This window comes from Arvicola amphibius, chromosome 2 (genome assembly GCF_903992535.2).
Source record: "Arvicola amphibius chromosome 2, mArvAmp1.2, whole genome shotgun sequence".
NCBI lineage: Eukaryota > Metazoa > Chordata > Mammalia > Rodentia > Cricetidae > Arvicola > Arvicola amphibius.
Genome location: NC_052048.2, coordinates 76,355,420 through 76,373,957, shown reverse-complemented (window position 1 = coordinate 76,373,957; position 18,538 = coordinate 76,355,420). Strand labels below are relative to the sequence as shown.

Sequence of the window (18,538 nt, the reverse complement as noted above, 5' to 3'; positions counted from 1 at the left end):
CATGTGTTTTAGACAAGCACAGCAACATAGCTTCAGAGTTAAACTAATGCAACATAAAAAAAATGAAACACAACTTTGTGTCATTAAACAAATATTCCAAAGGATAAACAAATGTAACACATCTTAAAATAATCTTCTACAACAGTTTCATATAAAATAAAGACTTAACAATGTAATTGGGGGAGCGGTTTCAAGACCAAGTTTTCTCTATGTAAAAGCCCTGGCTATCCTGGAACTCTTTGTAGACCAGGCTGGCCTTGAATTCACAGAAATTCACTCGCTTCTCAAAGTAATGTTTTTGAAGGGAGGCCAGAATCAAATTTTTTAACTTGTGAATATTAAATTTTTTCTACAACAATCTCTTACACTGACTCCATGCTCATGAAGTGTACATTAAACCACCTTCTACTTTGATCAGTTGCCCATGAACTGTCTCAGAGCCACAGGCAACTCAAAGCTTCTAAAAGCACTCCTGAAGTGTTTTTTTTAAAATAAAATAAAGACTAATTTTTTCCCATAAATGCACAAAGTTGAAGCCAGATCCCAACTGTTTCAAATCTAACAAGGTAATATTCTTTCTGATGTTTTAGCAAGGAACCCACTGGCTTCACTGGACACAGCACTTTGCTTTTGAATCACTTAGCATTTCCTTCTCCAGAAGGAAAAGTGGTGAGCACTTCTAAAGCTAAAGGAGTTCAAATACTCAGCACAGTCACACGGTAAGCAATCAATACAAATTAGGTGAATACCCTAAAAAAACAACTGGAGGAAAAAATATCTCTTGAAGAACAACCCTTATCACTGTAGAACTGGGAAGCTCGGCAAACTTCTGTACTTGGGCTCCCTCACTTTTTATCTAAGAGTAAATGTTGATTTTGTAAACAAAAAGTTACTGATACTTATTTAAATTTAACTCCTAGGTGTGTCACAATCTAAAACAATCCAAAAACCCACACACGTTAAACGTGTTATCCCAGCACTTGGAATACTAAGAGACAAAAAAAATCACAAGTTCAAGACCAGCCAGGGCTATGAATAACAATACCCTGTCTCCAAAAACAAACTAAAACCAGTAGTCCTCATACACAATATACAATGGTAAAACTCACCTTACAAAGATACAGTTAAGAAAATTTACTTCTGAACAGATCACTTATATTTTTAATTTCTGCACAGAAATCAGAAAACACACTAACATAAGAGCCCTCAACTGTTCATCTGGGCTAGTTCTAGAAATACTCAAATTTTAAAAAGAACTGATCAAATGTAGAAAACTATGCAATAACCTCCACCCAAACCTCAAAATACAATTGCCTGTTTTAATAATTAAAACACCACACGGATTATTCCCAAATATAAATACCAATTTCAGATCTTCCAACTTTTAAAGCCCCAGGACTCTACTTTATCTTGTCCTTTTATCTTCATTTTATATTATTTATTGTAAATATCCTGGTAATCAAGTCAGAGACTTTAGCATGGGACAAATAACTAGTTCCCTTCCTTCCTCCCCCACCCCAGATCTCTATACAGAATTTCTGCTCTGTTCATGAATTATCACCTAGTTCTCATAACCAACTAAATCACTTCTCAGAATGACAGCACAGCATCCGAGCAGATTATGGAAGCTCAAATATCACATAAAGATTGTCAAAACAATGGTGCTTCAGTTATAATGCTGGCCTACACAAAGCAGTGCTTCAGCACAGATAAGGAAGCCCTTTTCTCTTCTGGAAGCATGATCACTTGTTAAGTTAAGCAGGCTGCCAAGTTCTCGTATTATATAATCCTTATTTCATTTGGTTAAAAGAAATGTAAGTGTTCTTTCTTGAATTTCCTGAAGTTTATCAGATAAAATAGGCCTATCTAAGTATGTCTCATGTGCTTTACAAATACTTTCTTACACAGTTCCCCTCGCAGCACCTTAGAGACAGAGTAACTTACTCGAGAGCAGGTCTCAGAACTCTGACTTTTAATGCTTCTAATATTCGATTTAACTCCACAAATGGTTCTTTTTGACTTGGGTCCACAGACAGTCCAGATTCCTGGAAGGAAAAGGAACAGGAACAACAACTTGTTAGGATATTCATTCGCAATGGGAAAGGCTGATCTAGGTTATAAAATACAGGGCTCTCAAAGTTAATTTCCCTTTAGCATATATTTCTGTGGCAGACTGTCCCGCCACTACTCTTCTGCCAAGTCTGAGCTGAGCACCAAACCACGAGCTAAAGCTGAGTGTGGTGCTGTATGCTCAGGCCAATGAACTACAAGCACACACTCATTCCCGGGGTGCACGGTGCAGCCGAGGTCTAGTCACAGGCAGAGGAAACACTGGAAACTGCAGAGCTAAAGGAATGTCTGAGAACTTCACGGGCCAGATGCTAAGAACCTCGCTTACTGCCTCTTTCTACATGAAAAAAACAAACTAAACTAATTCTCAGTGACGAAGTTGCTGTACAATGTGTATGGACACATACACACACCTCAAAAGGTATGAAGGAAGACCCACGTGCCATTTATCTCAACTGTTTCAAATAGAAAAGACCTAGATTATAGATTGGTTTATGATTCCCTTTAAATTATTTTATCTTCTGAGCTCTTCACTTTTTAAAACAAACAAAAATGCAACAGAGTGGAGTCTGGACAAATGAAAAAGGGGCTGAATCCCGGTTCCTTCAGAAAGGCTCCCCGAACAGCCCTGGGCACATTCCTTGACTCTCCAAACCTCACACTTCTCATGTGTAGAACAGCAACAACTGCTACTTCACAGTGGAGTGCAGTAAACAGGGTGTGGCTCAGAGGAAACACACAGTACACAGCAGCTAGACTACCATCCTTTTGGTGTTCCTGTCTAACAGAAAAGACGAACAGGGCCCACCTGAACTCAATTTTAGTTTGCAATTCATCTGATACACTTTTACTAGATCAGAAAAACAAACGTTAAAATCTTGTGTCTTTCCTCTTCTCTGCTATATTAACCTTTCCTATCAAAGGAGGAAACAGTGGGTAGTGTAGGCCGCAGTGCTAGGGAAGCTGAAATGAGGAGTAAAGAGACAGCTGGGCCACACGGGAAAAATATCCTCACTTCTGACACACTGACTAGACTAGAAACCAACCTGTCAGATTCCAAATAAGGAAAGAACAACTCAGATGTTAAGCTTTAAGAGTGTTAATTTCTTGCCGGGCGGTGGTGGCGCACGCCTTTAATCCCAGCACTCGGGAGGCAGAGGCAGGCGGATCTCTGAGTTCGAGGCCAGCCTGGTCTACAAGAGCTAGTTCCAGGACAGGCTCTAGAAACCACAGGGAAACCCTGTCTTGAAAAACCAAAAAAAAAAAAAAAAAAAAAAAAAAAAAAAAAAAAGTGTTAATTTCTTTTTTCCTTATTTATTGACTTTTATTTATTGATTTTTTTATTGAGCTCTACATTTTTCTCTGCTCCCCTCCCTGCCTCTCCCCTCCCCCCAGGTCCCCATGCCCCCAATTTACTCAGAAGATCTTGTCTTTTTCTACTTTCTACTTCCCATGTAGATTAGATCTATGTAAGTAAGGGAAGGGCAATTCAGGCATTAAATTGCAGCACCATAACTTCTAAGAACGTAAAAAAAATTCCTAGCAAAATGAAGTTACTCATGGTTATTAAAAGATTACAAACCTATCTACATCTGAGGTACATACAAAGTCTCATCTGCAGATAATACAAACTCTACACCACTGCCTTCTTTATTTTTCCCGTTTTGCTGGCATGTGGTTACCTGGCAGAGCTCCTCGGCTACATCCAGCATTCCTTGTCGGAAGAAGTGTTCCACCATCACCTCGTTGAGAAGTCGCTGGCTATCTGCCTGCCAGCAGCCATCTATTCCCACACTGCTAATGTCAGAGTCAAAATTCTGGGGGGAAATAGAAAAGAATCGTGTATAGGTGACTTTCTTTTTTCACCCCATCAGAAAGAAACAAAGGTTTGCATCTTACTTTGGTATAGTTCAATTCATTTACACAATCACAGGCAGGAGCTTCCCTGGTGCATCTTTTAAATCTTTTCACTCGAGAACTACTGCTGGAATAATCACACATAATAAAAATATAAAAACAACTTGAGGAGCACTTTGGGAAAATGTATAGATTTAACACTGACTTCTGTGAAACTGAAACCAATAAACCAATTTCTGGGCATTATACTAGAGCAGTATTTTCAGAAATATGTTATAGTATCTGTTAAAAGCATGCTCAGTACAGCACTATCTATAATGCAAAGGACAGAAACACATATACACACACCTCCATCAAAGTAGGACTGCTAAATAAATCGTGCTACAGCCCAACAACTACAGTTCTGAGGCTGGGAGTGGGGAGATGGGAGGGCCAGACAGTGCAAAGAGCAGCTTACTATTACCAGGCCTACACTTGAGCTACACTTGATACATAGCTCAGACTCACAGAGTTCACTGCAGACTCTGAAACTCAAGTAAGGTACATTCAAAACGGTGAACACAACTGGATTTGCGACTTACGGAAGACTGCCATCCACACAGGGAAGGGCAGCGCATCTGCAATCTACGGAAGACTGCCGTCCACACGGGGAAGGGCAGCACAGAGTTGTCTGGCACACAAGAAAACAAACACAGCTCAGGTGGCACAGAGAGGCACCAAGGTCAAAAGGACAAGTGCTGAAACCCAAGACTTCCAAGCTATAGTTACAAAAATGTTCCAAAAACAAGGGCGAACACTAAAAACAAACAAACAAGCAAACAAAAAAACCAAAAACTGGGGGTTACTTGCATGAAAACACTGTGGGGTTATTTACTGGAGAATGGTCATTTAACAGTGAAGAAAAACGATTCTCCTCCCCACCTAGAGCGGGGTCTCAGGAGCCCTCACTCATCATTTTCTAACAGAATCCCTTGTGCTAGAACTTAGCCTAACCAGTGGGAAAAACACAAACAACTTAAATGCTAAAACAATGCACATATGAACTTACTAATGAACCACCAACACCTAAAAAGATTCTGAGTTTTACTTCTGCTTATCAGAGACCCTGTATTTGAGAGTTGTTTCATGCAGGCCACCGACACTTTAAAACAAAGTCATTTATAGTTTCTGTGCTGTCTATAATAGCCAAAACACAAGGTGGTATTTTGTTCTTCTTCTGAACTCAACTAGAAACTCAAAGAATGATAGGGCTATTTTACTACCCCAGAGGCCATTCAAATGAATAAAATAATGGGTAATAAAATAATTATGTAATCTACTACAAACTCAGGAATCTGCCGATAATTCTCCACATACCTAAGCTTATGTAACAAGCAACAACCACTTAGAGTTATACCCTTCACTGGTCGGTGAACACACACAGCCCCCAGGGTGGCAATAACTCATCTAATAATTACTTCTCAATCTTATCAACCTCCTATTAATATGTCACCAGGTATTTAACTCCCCAGGTAAGAAGGAAAACAACCATGGAAAATAAATATGCTTTCAAAGAAATTTTACTTGTTAATATGTATTACTAGTTTGCTTGTTTTTAGAAACAGGGTCTCAAGAAGCCCGGGCTGCCTTCCAACACACCTGTAATAACCGATGACCTTGAAATCCTGCCCTCCTCACAAGTACAGATTAAGAGTATATAACACAATGCCTGGCATACTGGCAGATTTTTTTTTTTAATTTTTTGGGCTTTGTTGTTGTTTTCGAGACAGGGTTTCTCTGTGTAATAGCCCTAGCTGTCCTGGAACTCTCTCTCTGTAGACCAGGCTGACCTCAAACTCACAGAGATCACTGGCAGAATTTTAATGGTCATTGATAATTTCTGTCGAAGGACTACGCTTCCCAGCTTTCTTGAGGACTACAGAAGTTATTTCTGCCCATACAAGAGGCCACATCCTATCTTCCTCTGTAGGCATTTTGGCCATTCACACATGTGAGTAATGAAGATGCCCCCTTGCCATGAATAAACATAGTCCTGCCTAAGGTCGGACCAAGCCTCTTCCCACCTTCTCTCCCTTACAGCTGCTTTTAAAATAATCCAACAGTTATCACCAACACTATCTGCTCACATAATGAAATTATTTGGATAATTAATTTCTTTAAGATACATACCAAAAATAAATGCTGATTCCTGAGAAAACTTTAAAGAGAAAACTTTAAAAAGTATTTAAACAATGTTATGGAGTTTTACAAGGATGCCTTCACATTTTTCCTTTCTAAAGGCTTACTATGGTTACTACTACATGGGAAAGAAAACTGGAAAAGCCCTTCCAGCAGAAGCATCCTTAGTCACATTTAGGCTTTGGAATGTAGTTGCTCACTTTGGAAAGCAAGCAAGAACAATGCATGTTTCTGAGCACCCTTCTACCACGTTTACTTAAAACAACTAAGGAAGACAGGAAAACCTTTCAGTTTGTTCTGGTTGCACATAATAGATTATAAACAGATACTGAGATGAAAAACAAGTCAAATTCCCTTTGTTATAACTGCAGATTCTTTTTCTTTTGGGGGGGTGAAAAATATTTTTTCACTTTTTTATTTTTTTTTTAAAGAAAATCATCTTTTTTCATTTTACACACCAATCCCAGTTCCAACTCTCTTCCCTCTTCCCATCCCCTCCACCTTTCCCCCCACTCCTACCCTACTCCCCTTCTATTCCCCTGAGAGGGCAAGGCACATTGCTCCATGGAAGGACCAAGGCATTCCCTACTATATCCAAAAGGCCAGTATAAGCAGCAGGGACAAATCCTGGTGCTACTACCAGTGGCCCAGCAGTCTGCCTCTGGCCATAAAACTGTCACCCACATTCAGAGGGTCTAGCTAGGTCCTATGCTGGTTCCTTCCCTGTCTGGCTGGAGTTGGTGAACTCCCATTAGCTCAGGTAAACTGTTTCAGTGCGTGTCCCCATCATGGTCTTCACCTCTTTGCTTATATTCTCATTGCCCTCACTCATCAACTGGACTTTGGGAGCTCAGCCCAGAGCTCTGATGCAGGTCTCTGCCCGTTTCCATCAGTTGCTAGATGAAGGTTCTATGGTGATATCTGAAATAGGCATCAATCTGACTACAAAGCAAGGTCAATTCAGGCACCCTCTCCACTACTGCTTAGGGTCTTAGCTAGGGTCATCCTTGTGGATTCCTGGGAATTTCTCTAATGCCAGGTTTCTTGCTAGCCCCATAACAGCTTCCTCAATCAAGATATTTTCTCCTTGTTCTTTGTGTCTGTCCTTCCCCCATCTCAACAATCCCATTCCCATTTCTTCAAGTTCTCCTCCCCCTCCCCTTATCTCCTCCTCCTCTTCAGCCCTCCATTCCCCCACCCCCATGCTCCCAATTTTCTCAGGAGATCTTGTCTATTTCCTTTTCCCAGGGAGATCTGCATATGCTTCTCTTAGGTTCTCCTTGTTACTCAGCTTCTCTAGGGTCATGGACTGTAGACTCGTTGTCCTTTACAGCTAGTACCCACTGAGGATAACTGCAGATTCTTACTCACTGTTGCATCAGAGCTGGCATTCCTTCCAGCCTGCTACTAGGTGAACAAACACATCTACATAGCTACCCAGGAAATCAGGCAACACTGTATACCAGCACAGGCACTAAAGTAAATAAATACCTGTCTGTTATTAACATCATCTGCTTTACTTTTTCCTTTCATATTCTTAAAACAATGAGAACCACCTATACATAGCACTTCGGAAGCAAAGACCAGAGGATCCTGAATTCAGAGTCCACCTGGGTTACACAGCAAAACCCTGTCTCAATATGCCAGGCATGGTGGTACACACCTTTAATCCCAGCACTTGGGAGGCTGAAGCCTGAAGATCTCTGAGCCTGGTCAACAGTGAGTTCCAGGACAGCCAGGACTGCACAGAGAAACCTTGTTTTGAAAAATAATCAATAAAGCAAAAAGAAGCCTGACATGATGTTCTTACCCAGGGAGGAAGGACCAAAAAAGGCAAAGCACATGTTCAAGGGCATGTCCATTTGCACAGGATGCAATAAAGCTTGGAAAAAGAAATTCACAACACGCTAAATCTAGAGACTATCTCTTTGAAGATCTCATGAATTCAACCAAGTCAACTTAAAGACTAGTTTTCATTGCTCACCAAATACATTCATAAATCATAACAGCTCATGGTAAAACAGTATTTGTTTTAATTCTTAAGTGTCAATTCACAATGTTATTTTAAAGCTTCCCATCTACTTTGAAGAAAACTTGACATGTGACTCCAACAATTGTTCCATTGCAAGTCACTGCTGCGCCTACAAAGAACTGGGTTTTTTTTTTTTTTCAACATCTGGTTAATCTGGGTTAGAAAGAGAGAGATTCCAAAGGACTCCCAACAGAGCAAGCAGACCTGGACTGGGGAAAGATGGCTACTTCACACTCAACTCACAAAGATTACAAGTTCAGAAGAATATGGAAGCAAACTCCCCAGTTCATGAGACAGACAGACTGAGGAAAACCATGGGCAAAAAGAACATGAAATTCACGAAAGGTTACATGTGAAAAGACGCTCCACTTCAAAAGATCAGAAGGTAAAGTGAGTGTGACCGGATGTGACTTCACACACCATCTGGTTAATCTTTAAAGATTTGCAAATGTGGTGAGAAATGAGGGAGCAGGACTGCCAAACAGGTTGGGCATGACTGTAAACTGGTATAAAAAAACCTACGAAAATATCTGGCAACACCCTGTAAAGCTGATAATAAACACAGGATCCATGAGGAAAATAACCTGTACCGAGGCATAGAGTAGACAGAAGGCTTCACAAGCTACGGCTGCGAGTAAACTCAGAAGGGCAGCAGCGGTGGCGGCAACAGCACAGGTGGGACTCTAGATTCCAACACTTTCTTGATATCTTACTGCCGCCTCTGTACAATACTCACACTCACACCTCTGCTTTGGTTTTCAAAGTGAAGAGAAAGGTAGATAAAGCACACTAGTAAGTTTTTACCTTACAAGCACAAGAGCATAAGCCACAACACACACTCTTAAAAAGGATAACCCCGTCTGTCACACCCCATCCAAGGATCTCACGTTCCAATCTGCTGTCCCACTGTCTCCTTATTAGAACAGAAGAATGTCAGTGATTTTATTCTCCCAGAGATAGCAAACATCTTTACCATTCTACAAAGGGAGAGAGGTGCCTGTGCGTATAGCAGGTGCTCTCAAGGCACTAAAGATCACTTCTCCCAAGGAATTCTAGCAGAGAAAGGGTTCTTAAAGTCTCAGATTTAGGTTTTAAGCTCAGCTTTTCCATTTTTTCTCTGGCTCTAACATAAACCTGTTTCACACCCATGCTCAGGAAGGCACTTGTTGGGATGCAGATTAAGTTAAACAGTTGTTCAAGAGGATATAAATAATGTACATGAAATGCTCCACAAGTATTCATGCAATAATAAATATCCAACATGCAATAGGAGAATCTGAGTTAGTCCTTGCCACCAACTCTGATGCCACATTTAAAACAGCGTGCATTAGAAAACACAACTTTTAAAGTTTCGTTGTTGTTGTGTGTCTGCATGATGTACTTGTGGAAACAGGTAGACACATGAGAGCCATAGCACACATCTGGAGGAATCAGCTCTCTCCTTCCACCCTGAGCCCAGGGATCAAACTCAGGTCATCAGGCTTATACATTTTGTACTTTTATGTGCTCAGTCATTAGAAAACAACCAATAAAAGAACAACACAATCCTTAATTTAAAAATCACTTAAGGGGGAGGCAGAGGCAGGCGGATCTCTGTGAGTTCAAGGCCAGCCTGGTCTACAAGAGCTAGTTCCAGGACAGGCTCTAAAAAAGCTGCAGAGAAACCCTGTCTCGAAAAACCAAAAAAAAAAAAAAAAAAAAAAAAAAAAAAATCACTTAAGGGGCTAGAGAGATGGCTCAGCGGTTAAGAGCATTGCCTGCTCTTCCAAAGGTCCTGAGTTCAATTCCCAGCAACCACATGGTGGTTCACAACCATCTGTAATGAGGTCTGGTGCCCTCTTCTGGCCTTCAAGCATACACACAGAATATTGCATACATAATAAATAAATAAATAAATAAATAAATATTAAAAAATAAATAAATAAAATAAAAATCACTTAAACTGGGTATGGCAGCAAATTTGTCTAGTCCCAGAAGGATCCTGAGGAGTTCAATGCCAGTTTAGCTTAAGCTATATAGCTGAGACTGCTTCTCTTAAATAATACTCTCTCTCATACACACACCACTTGGATCCAATTACAGTCTAGATTCATTTGCACAATTTGCTGCATAGGTCTTTTTATGATTCTTGGCCTTATTACCACGGGGGCTAGATCAAGCCCAGTACTTCATCTTCCATCTTCCTGATCAGGTAAAGTAGGAATCCTCAGTTTAGAGGGATTATCTGACCCTGACTACCAAGCTCTAGGCTTTCTTCTGTGGCCTGCACTGTAATTCAATAAACGGTTCTCATCTAAACAATGTAGCTTCATTCAGTTTGGAACAGGATTTTACCAAGAATAAATTTCGCCTCATAACTAGAGCAGATGATGTAATATGACAGATGGCAGAGAGAGCAAACCTCCAATGCAGTTTCTCTCTGGGCAGAGGCAGTGTGCGTCCACACCAGTGCTGGTGCTCAGTAAGGACGGACCCACAGATCATTTAGTGCTTGGTTAGGACACTTGGTTCATATAAAAAGACGTTGTTTTTACCCAAGCAAGGTGGATTTAAGGAAAGTGGTGGGCAGGGGATAACTGCCTCAGAGACACTACCTCTTCTCTCAACAAAGGTGCTTTGTCTCCTATGTCAGACTAGCTTCCTTCCAGGAACAAAAACCACCAAACACCCTTCTCCTAATTAGGGTAACTACTGCTGTGAAGAAACACAGGGAGCAAAGCTACTGGGGGAGGAAAGGGTTATTTGGCTTACACTTCCACATCACAGCTCACAGCTCACCATCAAAGGCAGTCGGGACAGGACCCTGAAGGCAGGAGCTGAGAGGCTATGGAAGCTTGCTCTTGATGGCTTGTTTAACCTGGGTGTGTCTCTCTGTCTCTGTCTCTGTCTCTCTCCCTCCCTCCCTCCCGTTTTTTCAAGACAGGGTTTCTCTGTAGCTTTGGAGCCTGTCCTGGAACTAGCTCTTGTAGACCAGGCTGGCCTCGAACTCACAGAGATCCTCCTGCCTCTGCCTTCTTAGTGCTGGAATTAAAGGCGTGCACCACCACCACTGGTTTTCAACCTGCTTTTTTTTTAAAAGCACCCAGGACTACCAGCCTAGGAGTGGGGTACCACCCACCAGAGGCTAGTCTCTCTCCTATTAATCACTAATTAAGAAAATGCCCAGCAGGCTTGCTACAGCTTGATCTTATGAAGGCATTTTATAAATTGAGGTTCCCTCCTCTCAGATGACTTTAGTTTGTGTCAAGCTGACACAAAGCTATCCAGCACACTCCCTTCCCTACTGCTCTAATGAAAACCAATCCCCCACCCCCTCACCTGGCTGCAGTGTAAACACCTGGCTGGGAAAGGATCCACAGAACAAGGACTGAGCCAGACAGACAGAAAAGACTATAGCAGCTCCTACTGAAACCAGGCAACTTCAAAAGCAAGAGCTTCTAAAGGTCAAGATACTTTACTATACTTTAACAAATACCTCAATAAAGTTCAGCCATGGCACACTGTATTTTGACTTTTATTACTCTTATTTGGGGTAGAGAATAGTTTGGTAAGTTTTATTTTATTCTTAGGGAAGTCTTCCTTGCTTTGTAATCACCGTTTCCTCTTATATTGGAGAGAGAGAGGGGGGGGGGGGAGGGAGAGAGGGAGGGAGGGAGGGAAGGGAGGGGAGGAGTGGATGGGAGGGAGGGGAGAGGGGGGAGACATATCTGTACTTCAAAGCTCAACTTAGCTTTCTTCCTTAATCATCTTACTAACCCCCCTCTACTACAGGCCACATTCACCATACACTACAACTTTAGTTTGTACTCAGCTTCACTCACTCATCTCCAATCACTGCTTTAAAGTAAGCACAAAGATCTTTTTTTCCCAAAATCCATCTTTTCATTAGAGCAATCCTCTCACTCATATGCCAAAGGACTGTAACCCAGTCCTTAGCTCTGCAAGGAGCACTAAAAGATGTCCCAATTCTGGAATAGCAGGCAGGGCCAACGGGAGGCACCAAACTACAAATGGCACTGAAATTTAGAGAAGGGTGGAGTTGAGGGTGCAAAAGAACCTCCTGTCCACAAGGCCTGTTCCAGGCTTTTTAGTCACCAGCATCCAAAGCCATTGGCCAGCCTTCAGACTGCCTCCTACTCAAACCCCACAGCTGCAGCCACAGCATGGTAACTTATTTGGGGTGTGGGGTAAGACCTAGTTCATAAAAGGCTGAAGGCAGTGAAGCAACTCCAAGGACAACGGATTGCTCAAACCTCAACAGCACACGATTACACACACAGTCATACTCCGGTGGCCACGGATTAGCACAGGTGAAGCACCACTGAACCAGGGCCTGGGCAGCTCACTGCGAGTGGGTGAACATGTAGCACCAATGAAGTCAAGGCCAGACCTGACCTCAAACATGAGCCTATCAACTCCCCAGAACTAACTTCTAGACAGATAACCTGTATTCTGGATGCTGGCCTTCATCCTCACCAAGACACCAACAATCACCACAAAAAAACAGGGCTGCTTAGTTACCCTTCTGTTATGTTCTGAGCAAAAAAGATCTCCCATCAACTCCAACTGTGATGCTGCCACAAAATAGAAAACACCCTTTTAAAGACATTCTTGTTCTTCAATCCTGGAGAGAGGGGCTTCCAAACCTGAACTTACTGCCATCAAGTAGTATACTATACAGTACCTAATGGGAGCAGATTTCAAGAAACTATCCATATTCTTTAAGGAACTTGAAGCAAACAGCTTATATACACTATCTATGATGGGAAAATGTCCAGGGTGGAGGACTCAAAGGTCAACTTCTACCATCAAATAAAGTAATCCCAAACACTGTAGTCTGACTACTCTGCAAACAGTCAAGGAAATGTCAAGAAGAAGGGGCTGAAGAGTGATCTGAACTGCCATATACCATGCACGTAAGAGTGAACAGAGCAAACCAAATGACAAGGCCTGGACCTGACCCTGGGAAGGAAAGTAGTATCATTTTCTTAACATGTTTGAGCAGCTAATGGGCGAAGGAAGGAAGGAAGGAAGGAAGGAAGGAAGGAAGGAAGGAAGGAAGGAAGGAAGGAAGGAAGGAAGGAAAGAAGGGCAAAAACGTGAATTTACTGGTGTGAGAACTATGGGCAGGGCCTGTATAGGTGATGATTCCCATCCACAATCCTCCCTGGAGCTCATAGGAAGGTACCAAGCAAATCTCTTCTCACTTTCAAGGTACCAAGTCTCCTGCCACACCCACAGCCACTAAGCTGTCCCTGGGTGTAGGTTCTGCAGCTTCCCACAGAGGAAGGTCCCGCTGGCCTAATCTGGACCCATTCTGTTACCTAATTTCCAAGTTTTACTTCCAAACGAAGCAGCAGTTTGGGCTCCGCATCCGAGGCCAAAGGCTGCACGAGCTGCTGCGCCACTGCTCTTCCTGCTGCAGACCGTCTGCGCAGACCTCACAACTGTGCCACCGCTTTCCATCCTTGAAACCAGTTAACTTGACATAGAAGGCAGTTCCAACTGGTTTCCTGGAACTATTTTTAAAATATTAGCTATCTCACTTTTTATACTGTCAGCATTAAGACTCAGCATTTTGTTTCCTCAATGTTAGCTGCTCCATCTAGTGGCAGAAATCCAGTTTGGGCAATGCCATTAAATTTTTTACCCATCATTTCACCCCAATATTACTAGAGCTGCCACACCTCACTGACTTTCAAGTAAAGTTTAAGATCAAATTCTCAATTGAAAGCATTTCCAAGCCTTGGTCTGCCCTCCAGGCTGTATGTTCAGGGTATGTTGTTCAACATCTCTTCACCGCAGCTTTCTCTGAAGTCAGTGAGAACAACATACATCATGGGACATACAAATGCAAGTGAAGCACTCAGCTCAGTGTAAGAGATACAGTCACCACCGCGTAAGCAAAGCTCCCACTTCTCTGCCCCTGATCACCACCACTTATTGTCATCCTATACAAGTCAGGTTAATCCTCCCCTGATTTCATGTCTTCACTTCCGTCCATTACCTGCTGGACAGAATTCATAATCCCTAAATCTTTACCAGCCTGACCTCTTTTCAGTATCAGGAAGAGGACCGGCCCTAACCAAGTCAGTCCTTCTGTCTTTAACATGGGTTATATTTTTGTTATCTATCCTAACAGAAAAGCTCACTTCCTTGCTTTCTTCTTTCAAATCTTACAGTCTTCCAAGCCATTTAAGATACTAACTCTGCAAATGTTAGAATCGCCAAAAGTACAATCTTTCCTTTACAATTCAACTTGCACTTGCCTCAGAACTTTTTCTATTATTTTATATGTTAAGAAAACCCATCACGCCTTTAATCCCAGGGCTCAGGAGGCAGACACAAGCAGATCTCTGCTGAGTTCAGACCAGCATGGTCTACAAAGCAAGTTCCAGGACACCCAAAACTGCTACACAGAGAAACTCTATCTTGAGAGAGGAAAAAAAGAGAAAACCTAGCACTTTTACAACACTAGTTAAGATTCTTAGCACATAACTGTAACATACACTTTAGATGCTTAAAAATCTCATTATAATTCATTTTTAGCCCAACAGCCCTACACAGACTTCTAAGAAGAGGTAGAAAATTAAAAACAGCCCAACACACTATTTGTTAGCAAACAGTGAATGAATAAATTCAATTAAAAAACAAAAAAACAAGAATTGAAGAGCTAAAATACTTTAATAGCCAACACATTAAAGTAAAAACTTCAATGTTTTATATTCACAATAACGAAAAAAGCCAGAAAATTTCTTACATAATACAAACTTCTTTTCTGTTTAAATCTTTCAAAAAATTTAATACTAAAATGAAAAAAGAACACTTAAAACATTAAAGAAAAAAATTATCACTTGGCACTTTAAAAGCTACACTAAAAGTTTCTGCAGAAACACACACTACAAGTAACACAGGCTTTTGAAACAAGAATTTTTAACTCCGGCTGGTATGTCTGTGACTTTAAGCCACCATCCTTTCAAGAATCTTCTGAAAAAGGAAATACAATTAACCTGAAGGCTCCATTGCAAACGGGAATGCCCTAGGTCTTATTTGCACAAATATACACACCAGCTAATAAATGGGGACTGTCTGGTTGGTCCTTTAACTGTTCCTTTTCCTTCAAGAAAGACCACGACTTGTTCTCCTCTGTGCTGTTCCAAAACCCTACGTTTTGAATCTGTAGAAATTGCATACTCATTTTTATTCATAGGGTTTAACAGTCTATTTTTTTTTACTTTAGACTGTTCTCTGTTAATATTATTTTTAAACAACAAATCTAGCCTACTCCTAAGGAACCAACTGTTTCTGCCACCTTTTGAAGGGAGATGTGCCCCCCCCCCAAAAAAAAGCATTCAGAAGCAGCTAGACAGCATTCCAATCTATTACTCAGGTCAGTTTGCCTTGATAGCCACGATCCTTGAACCACAGTGGTTTCAGCTTTATCCTATTTACTCACCACCAACACATGAATGTACCTCGCCTTTACAACAAGCTTCTCAGAGCTTGCATGTATTTGTCAAGTCAAGTGTATAAGGCTTAACAATGTCTTCATCCTTCTTTGGAACTTTTGTATCTTTCTTGGCACCCCAAGTTACTTTTGGCTTAGGAAGACATTGCAAACACCACAAAACTAAGGACAAGAAGTCACAAGAATAGTAAAAATACGTAGCAAAGAAATTTAAGAAGGAAAAATAAATTTAGCTTAATGATAAATTCCAGTGTGGTCTTCAACACCAGTGTAAAGGCAAACTGTAATAAAATATTGCCCATGTTTAAGGAAGGAAGTTTGAGCCTTCATGGTTATACTCTCTTCAAACTCCAGTGGCGATCATGAAGGAGGTCACCAGGGATCTCAGAGAAATAGCAATTTAAAAGTCTGGGGGTTGGCAGGCAGAACTGTGGCCCTCTGTCCTGCACAATAAAACTCTGAAGTAAAAAAAAAAAAAAAAGCAAACCTTAACAAGTCAGAGGAGTCTTATGTAACAACAGCCTACACAGATTCCTCATGCATACACAAAACCTCTTCACATCTAGGAACATCAGTTGGGAAAGAGCCTTCTCTTCAGGCAACATAGTAGATACCAAAAATATAGGAAGTATGTGCTTAGAGATACCTAAAAACTGAGTCATCTAAGACTTCCTCCGTGGCTCTGAGCTACAATACAGCAAGTACTCTGAGTATCAATAATGTTGTAGTTTCCTACATTGGATGAGAATCTATGTACCTAGAATTTAAACTACCTTCCTAAAAAGAAAATTCTGAAGGAGCTATTTTGTTTCTTTCAGAAAAGTTCAGTTACTTATGTCCTTATAAGTTCCAAGTACATAAAAAAATTCTCAAAAGTGCGAGACTAAATAAAATACCTAATAAGAAACTTTTCTAATATCTCTCTCAACCCAGGTCAGAATGTAAATTATTAACTATAAATGTGTTCCCTAGATATTCATTCTCAAAGGATACTCTATTTTTAGCACCAAATACATCTTACTACTTTGCTTAAAGACTAATCAAAATATTTGACAACCCTTAGTAGTGTCTATAAAAGCCAAGCACACCAAGTCACCTGCAGGAAGGGGGTCTAAATACAAAAGAGAATTCTGATGATAATTCTGGCAGGACAGAAAGTATCTATCCTACCACAGCATACACACAAACCCAAGGAGACTGCTGGGACCAGCCCACCTACTCCAAGCACGGGCTCTTGAGCAGTAACTCTCTCACTGTCATGAACAGGTGTCTGCGGAACAGGTGATGGCTCCCTAATATTAACTGCAGGGAGCAGCACGCCCAGTGGTCCAGCAGACACCCTTAGGAGCATCCCAGGGTTCTCTCTATGCCATCAGAACCTCCAGGATGCTTTGACCCACAGAGATGTGCAGCTTCTTAAGCAAACACAAGGCTCCTCACACATAGATTATTATTATTATTTAAGATTGTCTCTCAAGTCCCCACCACTCCATATGTATCAGAAAACCACTTCAGGGGGCTGGAGAGATGGCTCAGAGATTAAGAGCACTGGCTGTTCTTCCAGAGGTCCTGAGTTCAATTCCCAGCAACCACATGGTGGCTCACAACCATCTGTAATGAGATCTAGTGCCCTCTTCTGGACTGCAGACATACATGCAGACAGAACATTGTATACATAATAAACAAACAAACAAACAAACAAACAAATAGCCGGGCGGTGGTGGCACATACTTTAATCCCAGCACTCGGGAGGCAGAGGCAGGCGGATCTCTGTGAATTCAAGATCAACCTGGTCTACAAGAGCTAGTTCCAGGACAGGCTCCAAAGCCACAGAGAAACCCTGTCTCAAAAAAACCAAACAAACAAATAAATAAGAAAACCACTTCAGATACCAACTGATAACTTCCAGTGAGTGCCACAGTGCCCTGATACCAAGCCTACTTCCACAGCCATGTTATTGTATCAAGTTACCAAACAGGTTTCAAACCTCAAAGGTTCAGAGAATACTCATTACGTTGCCAGCCTTTGCTCTCTGCCCAGCCTCTGCCATCACTAATCCAAGTTCATCAGTCTCTGACAGGCTGCTAAAACTTCCCTAAGTCACATAGTCACTTGCAGTCCTAATGTATAATCACACCTATCAGCAAATGCATCTCTTTAGAAGTTGTCCAGATCTAGGCACCATTAAGCCTAGTCTTTCAATACTTTAACTCTACAGGGCAACTGATGAGTTTCTTGGACACACTCTCCCTCCAGGCTGTTCTGCCATCTGTTTATGCTGCCCTCACTATACATACAGGTTAAATAACTCCGCAATGTTCAGGAGGTATGTTTGCTACAAAGAGCTCTCCATCGTCATGCCTCCTCTTTCAAAAGTTCACAACATATAAACAAAAATGATCATGGCCAGTCCCACTCTCCCTAATAGGTGGAGGAGTCAGAGACATCAGATAGAAACCTTGGGTAGGTCTTCTTAAACCCCATCAGGACTGTGAACACCATGGGTAAAATGGCTTCAGTTCTAAAACTGGAAACTGCTTAGGATTCAACCACTAAGTCAAAGATGATTTAATCAAGTAATGACACAAAAAAAAAAAAGAAAAAAAATCACCCAACCAAAGTAGCTTGCCTGGCCCCTAACAACCATGCCACTCACTTGCACGAGGACAACACTGAAGAAGAGCAACTAGCCTGTCTACAGGAAGACAGGAATTAGGGGGAAGGTGGAGACAGACACAACAGAAACAGGGTCATCGCCAGGGACAACACACTTAGGAAGCAGCAAAGCTTATTCCTATAAACAAACTCCCACATAGTGGCTTAACATTCCTCTGTAGCTTTATTCATCAGGACTCCAGTCATATAAGCAAATGGGAAAACAAATCTATAAAAAGAAAGAGTTTTGTTGGTTTATTTTTATTTCCATTTCTCAA

The 18,538-nt window shown here is 41.4% G+C and overlaps 1 protein-coding gene across 1 annotated transcript in view; it reads right to left on the bottom strand.

Moving 5' to 3' along the window:
• Rmnd5a (required for meiotic nuclear division 5 homolog A) overlaps nt 1-18,538 on the bottom strand; it is a 67,251-nt gene that overhangs the window by 35,519 nt on the left and 13,194 nt on the right. Inside the window, exons 3-4 of the mRNA XM_038318560.1 lie at nt 3,753-3,887; nt 1,945-2,045 (exon numbers count right to left, since the gene is read on the bottom strand). Of these exons, the coding sequence (XP_038174488.1) occupies nt 1,945-2,045; nt 3,753-3,887 (236 nt within the window). The remainder of the gene's footprint in view (nt 1-1,944; nt 2,046-3,752; nt 3,888-18,538) is intronic.